The 15,042-nt window shown below is 39.7% G+C and overlaps 1 protein-coding gene across 1 annotated transcript; it reads left to right on the top strand.

Annotated features, from left to right (window-relative positions):
* Positions 1 to 1,266: 1,266 nt before the first annotated feature.
* LOC309602038 (uncharacterized protein C3orf85) lies at positions 1,267 to 10,866 on the top strand (the record flags this gene model as incomplete). The annotated part of the gene is made up of 4 exons (XM_082335324.1): positions 1,267 to 1,315; positions 8,513 to 8,661; positions 8,860 to 8,945; positions 10,788 to 10,866. 4 exons carry the CDS (start codon positions 1,267 to 1,269, stop codon positions 10,864 to 10,866), a joined length of 363 nt encoding a protein of 120 aa, XP_082191450.1.
* Between the last annotated feature and the right edge of the window lie 4,176 nt (positions 10,867 to 15,042).

Below are 15,042 nucleotides of genomic sequence, written 5' to 3'. Positions count from 1 at the left end.
GAAAGCTGATCATAAGTTTGGATAATTAATATTTGTTTTTAACATGGCACCAGAGTGCAGAGCACCTGCCTCCACGCATAATTTGTTAGGTGGGGTTGAGTGATTTCTTTTTTTTTTTTTTTTTTTTAGAACAGTGCTAAAATAATACTAAGGTTATGAAGCGACCTACTGCAAGGTTAAGGATTCCACTGTTAGACCTGTTGTTCAATAGTATCTCCTCCTGCCCACCAACGTGTAATGACAAAAACTATAAGGCTCTGTAATTACACAACTAGACGCTCTTTCACTTCCCAACAAACCTTTGCTTCAGCCACTGTCTAGACTGGACGGTTCTCACTGTGAATCTAAGAATGAAGTACTACTGCCCATCAGCATGGAGTCTGGTCCCTGACCTGTAACGTCAGCAAGGTCTAATTCCCTGACGTAAGGACCTTTGAGTACACGCACACCTGTGCTGGTGAACTGCAGATCAACTCACCTCAACCTGTGATAAAGCTTGGCTTTTCTGTAGCCCATTGTCATTGGTGTAGGTGAACTCATGAAGATAAACTGGTCTGCAGTAGGACAAATGTTACTGACAGTGAGCTGGATATAAAAACACAACATCTAACTGGAGAGGTGGGAAAGGTGAGACAGCATGAACTCATAGTGTCCTACATTACAGAGTCCCGACACCAGCAGAAGGCAACAAGAGACCCTGTGGCCTGGTTCAGGGCAGGAACCCAATTCCCTCTCTCCTTACATGCCCTAGTGCTTTCTCAGTCAGTTTTGTCATAGGTTTATTTTCCTCAACCCAAGCACTATACATCTAAAATATACTGTATACTTAGGCACTGCTCTCAGAGCAGGTGGATTCAAACACCATTTCCCACCATTCATATTCACAACAGACTATAAACCGCACGTGCTCATTACCACAACGAGGGGAAAACAATCATGCAGAAGACTGACTCGCAGACACTTGCCTGTTCAGCGCGCACAGAACAAGCCCAATGTGCTATTTTGCGTTATAAAGCTTACGGAGAAGTTAATGTATCCACACAATAATGAGCCATTATGGCTCATTAGAGGCTCAGCTTGCAAAGTCCAAAGTGTACAAAGAGAGGCATATAGGACAAATCTGAACTAAGCACTGTACCCTGCCCTCTGCCTGCACCAACGATTTACAGGTATCTGGTAAATGATTTATAAACCTAAAGATAACAAAGTATAAAACCATATGACTCCCTCCGCTTTACAAAGGAAACACTTTCTGGACAATTTGCCATGTCTCTGAAAATGTTTCAAATTTTGGTGTCTGCTCTGCTGTTTACAGGTAAGTGCCTGGCACCCTGTCTCATGTCATTCCCTTCTGGCTTGTTAAATAGTCAGCTGGCAAAAAAACCTGTGTTACCACCGGAACAGCACTGATGGAAGAGAATTAACTGGAAATCACTGCAGCAGGGACATATGGGAGAGTGGGCGAGCACAAGACTGAATAGCAAATTCTGTGAAATACAGTCTTGATTCTGCTCCTCGTGACTACTTTTGAACCTCTTACTACTCAACCCCTCAGGTACAAGGAGCGAGGATGCATTCCTGACCAAAAGGGATTCTTACAGGATGATTTCCTGAACTGTTAAAATTGTAGAAAGAGCTTAATGCAGTTTTTCTGGAATCTTCCCTGAACATTATTCAGATCTCAAGATCTGTAAGAAACAGTTTCACATGCATTTATAAGGACGCAAAATGATGTATTTCATATGCGATTTCTGCGATGTCTGATTTGAATTGCTTAAGGAGACTGATTGTTTTTAAGCTGTCTGATCATTGAACCTTCACAGCACCTTGCGACCAGGGCACCTAAAATCAAGACTCACCCTGTAAAACCTGGACCAGAGTGAAAATGGATGGGGCAGGGCTGCAGCATCAGCAGGGCTGAAAGAATGCTCTTCCCAAAGGAGCACAGACTGGTACAATCAATGATCAGTGACGCACATGCTGTGAAATTAATTTATTCCTCACTAAATTAGAACAAACCAGGCAGGCAGTACATGACTGTTGACTTCTCAGGTGATTGCCCACATCATGGAAAGATGCTCCATCCACATGCGTGCATTAAAAGCATTTCTCAGATCTGAGTGCTCCAACACACGTGCAGTAAATACAGGATGTGAAGAGCTAAGGCAAAACGAGGTAGAGAGAATTAATAAAAAAGGTATTTTGTGAATTGGGACCACAGTCCGGTCTACTCTCTCTTATGGGCCAAATTTTCTTCCTTGTCCTATGACCCTAAGTTTTGGCTGCAGTGAGGCTCTGCAGGGAGGGGAGGAGATGGAAAGGGCCTTTCTCTCTTCTGCAAGTTAGAGCTCACCTAATAACCTTCCTTTCCCCTTACTTGCACTTCCTGATCTGCTGTGCACCTGAGCTTGGACTATTCCTGGGTACTTGTCTGTCTTCCTGAACCTCACTTGAAGCCAAGCTGGGAGCACAGCAGTCTGCTGCCCCTCCTTTTGGAAGACTTATCTTTGCTTTCATCTCCCTCTGTCTTTCCTAACAGCCTTTTTTGCCCTCTTTCCCAGGTTCCTTCCTTCAAAAGGCAGGAAGAACTATTTATTACTGATTTTTAATGAGCTCTTAAAAGTTTCATTGATCACAAACAGTTCAGTTTTTCATTAATTGTGAATCCTTTCAGCAATGATCAAGGTTATGGTGAATTAAAACAGAGGCTGTAAGACTCACTAATGAGAACCTGACTCTTCATCACATCCTCAACTCAGCTGCTATAGATCACTCCCCATAATAAACCATCTTCACATCTCTGTGAATAGGCTTTCTGGGCTGTTTGCTGGACCTTTTCTTTAGCCTCTGCAGAGTGCAGCAGCAAGGGATGAGGTACAAGAGTGTGGTGTCCTGCCACTGGGATCATTACTGAAGTCTCTCAGATGCCTGATTGGGGTGTCTTGCCCATTCACTCAACTGATGGCCACATATGGATTTAGGAAGGGAATTTCACCAGGATGCACTGTGAGCAGGACCAATGCTTTTTTAAATACTTTGCTGCAGGGGAAGTAGTTCCTTCCCTAGGATTATCTAGGATTTTTGCCGAATTGCCTTGCTATTTACCCATACCTGACAACTTTCCTGACCCCTGGCATCACACCAGCAATATGTTCAATAGCTAATTCTGCATTAAGTGTCTGTAAGTTGTCTGCCTTTGCTGATGAGGGAATGAGGCTGATGCTGTAGCTCTAATGATTGCTAATGACTGAGCTCTCATCTCTTGAACCAGACTGCTATTGCGTCCTGTGCTGTAAAATTAAGAATTGTCAAAGAATAGAGACTACTGTACTTCAAGCTTTAAAAATAAACAGATGAGACCAAAATTTCAAAGATATGAACAGTGTTGAAGCACTTAACAATCAGTGACTTGAAATTTTGCTGTTGACAGGTATTAGCAAATCTAACTGATTTAATTTTAAGGCCTGGTACCATCCAAACACTTTGGGATACATAGCCAATGTGCATATGCACATTTCTTTTTCACTATTTGAAAATGCAATATGCAGGTGTTTAATGTAATTGTACTTTTCAACTGAGAAAAGGTGACATGTGGCCCAGAGGTGGCCTGCAGTATCCAAAAGTCTACCCCTGCCACAATCCACCCACTTATGCAAAGTACTGACAGGTAGCCATATCTTGATTTCCATGGAGTGTCACATAACCTAGAGAAATACTTTAGTGATGAGAAAACCAGCTGCTTCCACACGTTTCTTACAGTGCTTGCACTGTTGTGCTGTGGTATTCTGAATTCTCAGACTGAGTCCCGGGGCCTGGCTTTGTGAATCATTTCTGGATTTAGACAGTTAGATAGCTAAAGCATGGTGGGGGGGGTCCATTCTGGCTCATTTCTAACCTTAAGAAACACATCTGAGCTGCAGCATTTGATTTACTTTTTCAAAGTTCCCAACACGTCAGCACCAGCCACCTCAGCAAGGTTAAAGTGTCCAAGGTTGAAGTTTAGCTCTCTCCAAGTTTAGCTTCTGTCCGAGCTCTGTCCTAAAGTGCTGATAAGACCAGCAGCCTTACCCCTGTGAGCTGACATTTTGACCAGATGATCACCAAAGCCGATAATAAGAAGAGTTATTAGACTAAAAGGAAAAGAGCCAGAGCAATTGCCAACTTTTGACATTTAAATTCCATTGACATAAATAACTTCAGCAATAGGTTTTTAGGTTGTCAGAAACTTGCAATAGTCTTTAGAAACTAGGGAGAGAAACAAATAACTCCAGTTTATATGGCAATGTGCACAGAGAGTGACTGAAGTGTTGCTAAGTAATTGTCAATTTTTTTTTTTTTAAATATCACAGCAAATCAGACATAAACCACTTTTCCCTGTAGTAGATGCACACCAGGGATAAATTTTGGTCGCAAGCCTTGAGATTGCTCCTCCTCACTTATACAATACTGCTTATTTAACTAAAAAAGGCTCCCTGGGGCAGGGAGGAAGCACATCCTGTACTAAAGCAAGTTTAAAGGTTTGTCTTCTTATTTAACTCTACCATTAGACATGCAAATGGTGGATTGCCTGCTCTCCCCAAAGACTGCTAAGCGCATGTACTGCTTAGCTTTTAAAAAAGAAAAAGCATATCAATTAAATGGGTGCCTAAGCGGGCAAAGGTATCAAAATTTAATCCCATACTCACCTTTTTGACTGTGTGACGAAGAGGATCATTGCACGTCCAGCTGATAGAAAAAGATGTCTTCCTGAGAAGATTTTGCAGTTGCATCCAGCTAAATATCTTGCTTCCTAGAAATCTGTCCTCACAAAATAGAGTTAAGCTTCCATTTGAGTCTAGTATGAAGAGATTTTAATGCACAATAATTTAAGATCTATGCAGGTTGATTTTATATTTTAAGTGCAGTTTGCTTGCTATGCTGTAATACTTCTTCATTATTACCTTGACATTCCAAGCTATTTGATATGCCTTTTTCATAATCAGTTTTTTGGTTTTTTTTATAGTCAATGCTGGATTAAGTACACATTTGCTATTTTGACAAAGATGATAACATTCTACCACCATCTCCTCTCTCTCAAGTTTAGTCTTACACCAGTTCACACTAATCCGAAATGAGATGCTCAGAAGGCACCATAGCAGCAATGATTACTAATAGTTTTCCCTCTGGACAATCTGTTTATGTGTACAGGATAGACAAAACTACCTGCTGAAAGCAATAATTACATAAGCTAAGCATCTGCTTGCTAAAACCAGCCAATTTTTTCTATAATTTGCTTTTCATATGAGAACACTGAGTGAATCTTCAAGAGATGATGAAAGGAAACACTCTAACTGGTAACAGCTGATACAGCCCCTGCAATAGTTTACTCCTCACATGCATTCCTCCTGTTTTCGCTTTGGGCCATTAATCCCTAAATGTGCTTTTCAAATAACATATTTATCTAAGAGAAAAGAGGAAAACAGTATTGAATAAAAACATTAATGTACAATGTGTCTGACTGCTCTTTGCAGTGAGTTAACTTTGTTTCATACAGTTTGGAATTCTTCATCTTTTTTCAGCTCAACTTTAGGCACTGTGAGCCATCTCATTAACATTACCCACCTGCTCCTAACTCTCTCTAGTCTCATACCCAGGTGCCCTGAAACTCCATTCTCCTGGTTTCTGTGCTAGTCTCCTGCAAGATGGAGAGCTGCAGTCCTTCAGGAATAGTCTGTGTTTATAAAGCACCTACCCGAGCAATAAACTCTTCCACAATCTTTTACTAAGCTGTTCAAAAGGTGGGGAAAAATTACAGCCAGTCTAAGAAACTTAAATTAAGGCAAGACACAGGTTATATGCTGAAGACTATACACTGTATTCAGAGGCGCTGCTCAGATGGAGACATCTGGTCTGATGCCCCCAGGTCTATATTAGAGCTTTAAGACCTTGCTGTCTCTGAGCTCTACCACAGCACAAGCAAACATGCAACCCTGCTTGTCTATGTAGTCCCAGTGAAAGACCAACAGGACTATTTCTGGTTTCATCAGAAATGGTCTCACTAGAGTTCTGGACGAGAATGAAGTTTGCCCCATTCAGAGATGCATAATGATCCTTACAGTAAGATGAAGAGAGGCTGAGCTAAGCCTGAAGGATTAGCTTGAATATAAAGGCATTTACCTGATTTTCTTCTGGTACTTATGCATCTTTGGAGTGCCCCAGCAGCTAGGGACAAGGCCTGCAGAGATGGCTCCCAGGTGCTAAAGGTGGTAGGTGGAAGGATTTGAGATAGCAGCTAGAAAAGAACAAGAACTGGGTGTCGACAGTGACAAAAGAAGCCAACAGCAGAGCTGACACCCCTGCCTCCCCTTGGAGCAGGCAAGTGCGCTTTAATCAAAGTGAATATTCAGTATGGTTAGGGATAGCATTTCTCATTGGATACAGGTGCAGCCAGAGCAGACTGTACATTAAAAGTTGAAAATTAATACCCTTAAGACACAGCACTCTGCACCACAGTAGCCAAGACAACACCTCACCATCCCACCAGCAGAACGACAAGCTCATTTTTTGAAGACGCTGGCAGTGGGGAAAAGAAACACAAAATGCAGAGCTGCTTAATGATCTTTTTTCTAGCTTACCACAAAGCTAGAAGGCCAGAGTCCATATTGGTGATAAAGTTTTATGTTTTATGGCTAACTCTATATACATTTAAACAAAAGCGAGGCCTGTTACTGAGCCAATTTCTGATCCCAGTTCAGTTATCTCAGTCCAGAAATGTAATCATGAGCTTACAAAATATTTAATACCAAAAAAACCCCAAATTCACTAAAGAGAAGTTAACAGCTCATAGATTTTCTACTGAATAATAGTAAATTGCCAGAGAAATAATGAAATTTGGCACGAGCTTAGTTTTATCTTGTGCAGCTCTAGAACAGGAGTGTAGCAGCTTAATAGACAAATGCAAGGAATATATTTTTTTCTCCCCCAGGACAAAATCTTACTTGTTTTCTGAAGTACAGAAATAGCTATTCCTCAGTTCCCTAAGGGAGAGAGCAGTTCACACAAGAGTCTTCACACCAAATGTCTGAACTTAGTTTTTTCCATGGAGTTGTTAACATTTTTAAAGATGGCATTCCTTGAAAACTCCCTACCCCAAAATTTCTGTCTCCAGTTTCTGATTATAGTAACTTGGAATCTGAAGCAACTGAAGTAGGAGGGAACTACTGGGACTGCCACTGCTTGCTAAGGAAATTTTCTAAAGTACTATTTCATGTCCTTGTTAAGAATGAAGATGACAACTTTCACTTCTTTTTTTCATTCATTACTGTATAATCAAGCATTTTCTTACATTTTCCAGCATTTTTTGGCTTTGTAAAGAAATAAAGTGAAAAGGAGCAGCAAATACTCTAGCTCACATACCTGCTACCTATATATGCATTCAGCATACATTTTCTTCTATTTAAAAAACTAAAAAGCGACCATATTGCGGATGATCAGCAAAGCTACCAACAATAGCAAGCGGACAGGATTCAGCTGAACATTGTGCCTGAAAGCAAACATTTGACATTCTCACTTAGATTTTCCCCCTAGAAATTCAGGAATAAGGGCATTGGAGAGCTGTCGGTGAGGCAATAGCTTGCCTTGCTGAGCTCCTACTGTAAGACACAGTAGACGAGGGTTCAAGTTCTTGGCCCATCTGTAGCAAGTGTGTGCAGCTCACCCTCAGGCGTCCATTTAAACCCACTTTGCTAAGTTGGAGCACAGCTGTTTACAGACACTGGCTGATGTATCCGAGTTTCAACTTAATCAGCGGTTCATTAAAAACTGTACGATTCAGACTGACATGCTGTTTCAGACCAGTTTAGCCCCAAATGAATTTATGTCTCAAACACTGGAGACTAAAAAGAAAAGACGTTTCCTGTACCAGGGCCTTTCATATGAAGTTAATGAGGAATTCAGCCCTTTTTCTTGGGCAGAATGGTTCTTTCAAGATCTGCATGAAGTACTCCTGCATCTGGGGCAACCTCAAAATCTGTCTAAAGCAATGCGATAACAACATTAGAAGTGCAATATCTTTTGCTCATACAGTAATTTTCATGTGTGCAATTTCTATGCTGCTACTCATGAGAATAAATACTACATCTAAACCAGGAGGTTTAGAAAGCGTAGTTAAATTCATGGGTAGGTTTAGGGGCTTTTTAAAAAACTTTAGGCTTCTCAGCACACCTGAGACTAGTGCAATTCCAGTCTAAGTTTTTTTTCAGTCACAAAATCTTGTATTAAAAATAAATTAGTGCCTTAATTTGATTGTAACTTTATTTACTTTGTATTCAAGTACAAAATGATGAATTATAGCACCTGTTATATTAATTTCAGGCTTAAAAAAAAGAAAAAGTCTTTCTGTAGATCTAAGGTAGGACCATCTTTAATTTCTGTTAAATAAACTACAGGTCCAAAGACATGTTCCTTGGGTATAAACATGTTTTTTGAAGTGCACATTCTAAAATATTATTCTGATACTACAAATATTTCTCAGCTTCCATTTCAGGTGTCCTTGGAGCACCTTTTCTGACAGAAGAATCAGCAAATCAATTTATAAGACTGAAACGCCAGATACCATATTCTCAGATCTATTGGGACCCAAGCAGCAGCCAGAATGCGTGGGGATACACTGTGGCTGAACAGGTATTTTCTTCCATCATCTTCCAGCATCTATTGAAAAAAAAAAGAAAGTACAGGCGTGGGATTAACACATAACAGTAGCTCTTTGGGGCAAGGGAGGAAATCTGATTATCAATGCAAGAAAGGTTGCTCCATAGTCACACACTGTATTTATTCAGTATCAAAGCTCAGAATAATCTTTTCTTTTTTGATCTACTTCAGGTTAGTGAATCATGGACAGCTTTGAGAGACACAGCACAATACTACATGGACTTGGGTTCTTTTGACTTTGATCCTTCGATTGCCAGGTACGATGGGGTTTCTCAACAGAGCATTTCATAGACTCAGAATGCATGCGTGTACCTAAGTAAAATTGCCCAATATAAGAGTGCTGGCAATTGGGTCCTTGTGGCGTAACTTGACACATTAACAAACCCGATTAAGAGAGATGTCTTGAAAAATTAAAGAAGATTTGTTTTTACTGTCCGAGTTTTATAGCTATTTAAATGTGGTCATTTTATTGTGGCAAGTTCTTTTTTAAGTGTGCTTTGGAAGAATTCATTAAAAGCTTAAAGAATATATCTTTTTAAAACTCCACAGAAGCTAAACTGCAGCAATATATCCTACACAGTTAATTTAAAAAGCAGACAAAAAGCAATTCCTGAGGAGAAAAATAAAAGATAAAAAACCCCATCTATTTCAGTACCAAAACTGTATTCAGTGTAGAATAAAACCGCAGTAGAACAAAACAGAGAATGAGATGAGACATAGCTGTTGGTAAAACCAACATTAATAGATCGGCACACAAGTACATGAAATGAAGTGTCTCAAATTATCATAGAGAAATTGTTTAGGACTATGCTAAAATGTACATATTCTTGGGACATAATTTAGTCAAATTTAGGGAAGAATTCCTAAGAGATTCAGTTTGACAGGCACAACGCAGAATGTACACATTATTTCTGCAAAACACTTTTCATATGAAGATACTGCAGTCCTTTGAAATGGACAGGAGTGGGTAGAACTAAACTCATAAAACTTCAAGTTTCAGTGCTTAAAATAGTTACTAAGACATGGCAATCTGATCAGTCTGACTGTTACCACCAATAGGAAAATAGACGACTTCTCATAATATACTTTGAATTGAATATGCTTTGAATTTTATTGACTTAAAAGTAGCTTTCTTTTTGAAAGTGAGCACAAAGTTTCATTTTGAAATGCAGCTTTTGAAAAGCATTTTTTGTATAAGAATTTGATTTGGAGGGTCTCGGATTGAGCTTTCTAGGACTGTTCCACCTGAAAGGTAACAACAGTTTCACTCACTCTGAGCAGAAGCAAAGTAGAAGAGAATAGCTAAAAGTCGTGATTTCCCTGCCGTCCTGCCAAGCCTTCAGCTGTGCCCTTGGGCGACTGGAAGGAAGCACCAGGATATTGTTTCACAATTTCTAATACTGATATGGGCAGCAACTTTCTTGGCTAGCAGCATTCACTTCTGCCTTATGACAAATCTGAAGTTACCTGAAGACACTTTACTCAGTTTTCTGGAAAAAAAAACACCCTATCTTTTCCATCAGAAAAATTATTCAGATGGAAAATACCTAACTGTGTCTAATTATTAGTTGTCCAATACATGTGTCTGAAGGCTATGATCCTGACAGCTGCCAGGCATACTGCAAGATGAGTTATACCTCCAGAATGATAATCCTTATGATTGTCATATGACAAGATTAAAGCCAGTTTACAGAAACATATTTATAGGCACTCCCACTAAAGCATGTTTATGATTTCAGAGAGAGGCTGGTTAACTCCCAGACTGAAATAAACTTCCCAATGCTAGTATGACAGAAATTAACATCCAGAGCTTTTATGAAAGCATATCGTAGAAAAAACATCAAGCTAGAAGTTACAAAAAACATTATGGATAAAGCAAAACAATGATTTTCAACCTTATTGTTCATGATTAGCGATATTTCTGAGATGGCCAAGAAAAGCAAGTCTATACAGCATATGCAGGAACCTGGTTCAGGGGCTGTACTTCCAGCAGAAAACATTTGCAAAAGCTTGCAAATCTGAAGACTGGAGCTGCCAACAGTATCTTTAAATTAATTTTGCAAGAGTTTTCTAAAAGCAATTTATTCCATCTTTTCTAGCGACAACATCAGATCTTACATGGACATGCTACAGCAGTCTGGGACTCACCTCCAGCAACAGACAAGGATGAGCTATTAAATCCTACACGTCTCCTATCTGGTCATGTTAGGATATGGCATGTTATGTATTTGCCATTATATATTTGATAAGATAACTTTATCTCATCCCACTGTCTAAAACCAAAATTAACACACTAATTCTCTTAATACCGCATATTTTTATATTCGTAAGTAGAAGTGAGATGTAAGTCATGGTAAATTGAATAAGAAGTTAAAGACAAGGCAACCATGAACTTTTAGCAGATTAGGTTTAAAAAAACCCTGTGTTTTCAGGTAAAATATTTTTTTGACTAAACAGTTGTTTTTAAATGTACATTCCTGCTTCTGTGACTGAAAACCACATTTTTATTTCTCAATATTTTACTGAAGCTACATTTTTGAGAGGCAATTAAGAAATGGAAATCAGTCACTTTGAGCCAGTAAGAGTAGTAGAGCATGTTTACTCCAGGTTTGGGTAGTAAGAAGAGTAAACCTCTGTACTTCAAGTGCATTTCCATTTTTTCAAGTACTGGGGTCAAATGATTATGGTATTAAAGTATACATCCATATTGTGTATGCTTTGCTTTCTGCATTTAAACTTCTGTACTTGGTCTTGAATGCCAAAACCAACTGAAGCCACAGCTACCACTGTGAGCTGCTGCTTCTTACTCTGTGGAAGTAGGAGCTGGTGGAAATATTTATGGCTCCTTTTCTAACAAAAGTGGTGATCACAAAATGTTCTTTACGCCAAGTTCTTGAGTCTGGGTTTCCCCATTCCTATCCATTAATCTACCTTATTTCAGGACATCTTTGAAGAAAGGATTGGGTTCCCACATTTCTTTTATGTGTTATTAATATACTGCTAGCAATTAAAATCTTTCAACACTGGTCAAAATTTCTGCATGGACAAAGAGGACCTGTTGGGGAAACCAAAATGTATGATAACCTTAAGGGCAGGGTAGGTGAAGGCAGGCAATTTTTGCTGACTTCTTATCCCCAAAGAGCAGGTTCTGTGTGTTGTGCATTCGGGGTTTGTGAATATGGGCTGTATACTGACTGGAACGAATTCGAAGATAATGTTGGATCTTCTAAAAAAGAAATGCATATTCTGGTATTTTGGCAATCTCTACCATGCTCCTAGGTACGAAACTATCCTTAGGCCATTATTAATTTCCCTGCATAGGACAATGGGCCTGAGATTGCCATTATTCATTAGCTGAAGCTGAAAATTCATTAAACACTTGAAAGGGATAAATGAGGTGCAAGTTCAGTATTTGCCATGTAGAATTTCACATCTTCAGTCGCGCTACTTAATTATGAACAGTTCATTCAAAGATACGGGGTGACAAGTGATGTATAGACTAATAAACCTCACTAGTTAAACACAGTCATGGCCTGTCCATTCTGTACCCCTTCCCTGTGCTTCTCAACCTTGGATAAGTGAGTGCTCCAGATCCTAAACGTTCCACTATTTTCCTCAGTAACAGTGCAGGCATGACAGTTACTGAAACTCTTCAATTTATAGCAAAAAGCAGGACTTTAAGGATAAGCATTCCCTTTTATTTTAAATAGATATAAAATAAAAATCAAAGAATCCACCTCCTCCAGCTGTGCACCTCGCTGGTCCCAGAGATATTGTCGCTCTGCAGGTGGTGATGCCCAAGCCACTTGCACATCAGTTTCTGAAGTGCTGCTGTTTTCAGCCCTACCTCTCTAATTGATGATGTTGCTGCTGCCAAGGCAGGGGTTTGGGATCTGCTTGAGAATTAGCTGCAGTTTTCATGCCTGCGTGGTAAGTTAAACCAAAATGGGAGTTAGTTCCGGAGCTGATTGCAAACGGACAACAGGCATCCCTGGAGCGTGGATGACAAAGTCCACCAATGAGGTGGAAAGTAAAATTAAGTGCCTCTTACCTCATCTACTATCAGCTGGTGAGGAGACTGCCTCATGTTTATGGGCCATTGTATAGTTGTCAGAGACATAAAATTAGAATAGCCACTGCCTTAAGTTTATTGCCATGAGGACAGTCTTGCATAAGGCTGGCTTTGCAACCAAAACGTCAGACAAAGCCAGGGGATACAATTTGACACTTCTGTTGTACTTAGACATGACTAATTCCTTTAAAGAAGTTGTTCTGAAAGCCAGAGCCTCAATCTGCAAAGCCGTAGCTTCAAGCTAATGTCACTAATTCAGATAATTAGTCTTGCTGAATTAAATGGGAAGAATTGTGCACGTATGAGTAGCAGTGGAGGATGAGGTGCTTATTTCGTGTTATCAAAATACATGCTACTCATGACAATGAGTAAATGGCTTTCACAGGCATTTGAACTCCTTCCTCTGCATTTATTAATAACCAGGAAAAATATTTACCCTGTGAATTTGCTCCCCTTATTTAGCTTCACATACTGTTTCAGTTCTTTAACACAAGTAACTTTGGACTCTTCTTTACTGCCTTTTCCCACACATCTTCATGTTGCCACCCACAGGTTTTCTCTCCTTGCTTTTTCTACACAGCACAGATACACATGCGGTACCTTATCGATGACAAATCCAAAGAACAAGGCTAAACTAAAGAGAATTTCAAGTACAGCTCTTCTGGTCATGAGGGTGGAAATACAGGCCTCAGGATCTCTGCTTCTAGCACAATGGAGAGCAGTTCCTCTAACTAGTTTCTGAACACTGCAACTTTTTTGAGGGGAAAAAACAAAGAACAAAACTAAAACACATAAACACCAAAGCTCCCTGAGGCCAGAGACAGCGGAGGTCCTGGGGGAGAAGGAGAATAGGCAGAAAGGAAGAGGGGTCACAGAAAGCTGAAGTCAGGTTTGTCTCCATAAAGACAAACATAAAGACACCTGGATGGGTGCAGGAGAACATCCGCCAGGCAGTCCCGAGTTTTCCACTCTTTTCTGAGCGATGTGAGCAGGACGACTGTCTTAAGATCGGCAGAATGGCAGAAATCAGGATGCCCAAGTATCCCATGATTGATTACTAGCTCCAGCAGAAGCTCTTCCCCAGGCAAGGCACTTACAGTGTCTCCCTCCCATGGGCGTTCTCCAGTGCCAATTCAGATCTGAATCATGCTGCAGTCCCTTCCTCAGTCAGAGCACTTGCCTATTCCTTCAGCTTCTTGGGTCCCTAATTTTACAAAGCTTAGAAGAACCAAATTACCTTTGCGATCTCTGCTACTCTGTCAAGTTGAACTGAAACCAGCCCACAGATTAAAAAATTACTGTGGCTAGACATAGGGGATAAACACATGCCTACCCAGACAACACGATTGTAGAAGCCTTGCTTTGTTAGAGAACCAGATGAAAGATTCAAGTATAGTCTAACATAACAGGAGAAGTAAGAAACCCCATCTCTCCAATAATAATTAAAGAAAACGATTAATACTCCATGGGCTTTCTTTTAATGAGAAAAACAAGTCATTTTGAACAGAGCAAATAGGGGAAGCTGTAGAACCCAAGTAACCTATATATAGCCCATGTTACAAATGCTGAATGTGGGATAACTACTGAAATACATTGTTTTCTATAAGCTCAGCAGAACAGGCGAGTATATAAAGGTAACAAGAAAGAATCATTTATTTTATGAGCTGAAATGGTTTCTACAATCAGAACAGTAGCACCTGGTTTTCAATGAAAGATCTACATGCTACTTGATCACTATGGTAATTCATATGATTGAACCTGCTCTCATACGATTTTAATGCATAAACCTTTTGAGCTTGCATCACACTATTGTTACGCACTTGCTTTGCACTTGATCTTCTGTTATCTTAATTTAAACCAAAACAGCTGAGACAAAATATTCATCTAATTTATACTTGCTGCTGTAATCCTTGGTGCCAGCAAAAGTGAGCTGTGTTCAAAGCAGTATTTTGTTGGCTGGTTAAACATACAAACCACCCACCTGAGTCAGGTGCATTGCCGTAACCACTCCATGCAGAGTGGAAAATAAATTATTAGTGTTTTGCATCATCCATAGGAAGCAATGAGATCAGTAGTTAGAATGTAAAGATAGAAAATTATCCAAAATGTAAAAGTTCAGTCAGGAAAAGAAATAAGCATTCTTTGTATGTGATTATTATCTTAAGTAAACAAACATCAATAATTACTGTTCTGCCCCAAAGACTGTTGAAGAGATATGTATTTCAAACAATATGACATCAAACCTGCGGACTCTACTTTCCACTAGCTGGAAAAAGAGTAAC

The sequence above is a fragment of the Platalea leucorodia genome, assembly GCF_965183815.1.
Source record: "Platalea leucorodia genome assembly, chromosome: 2".
Classification (NCBI taxonomy): Eukaryota; Metazoa; Chordata; class Aves; order Pelecaniformes; family Threskiornithidae; genus Platalea; species Platalea leucorodia.
This window is presented reverse-complemented; position numbering and strand designations above follow the sequence as displayed.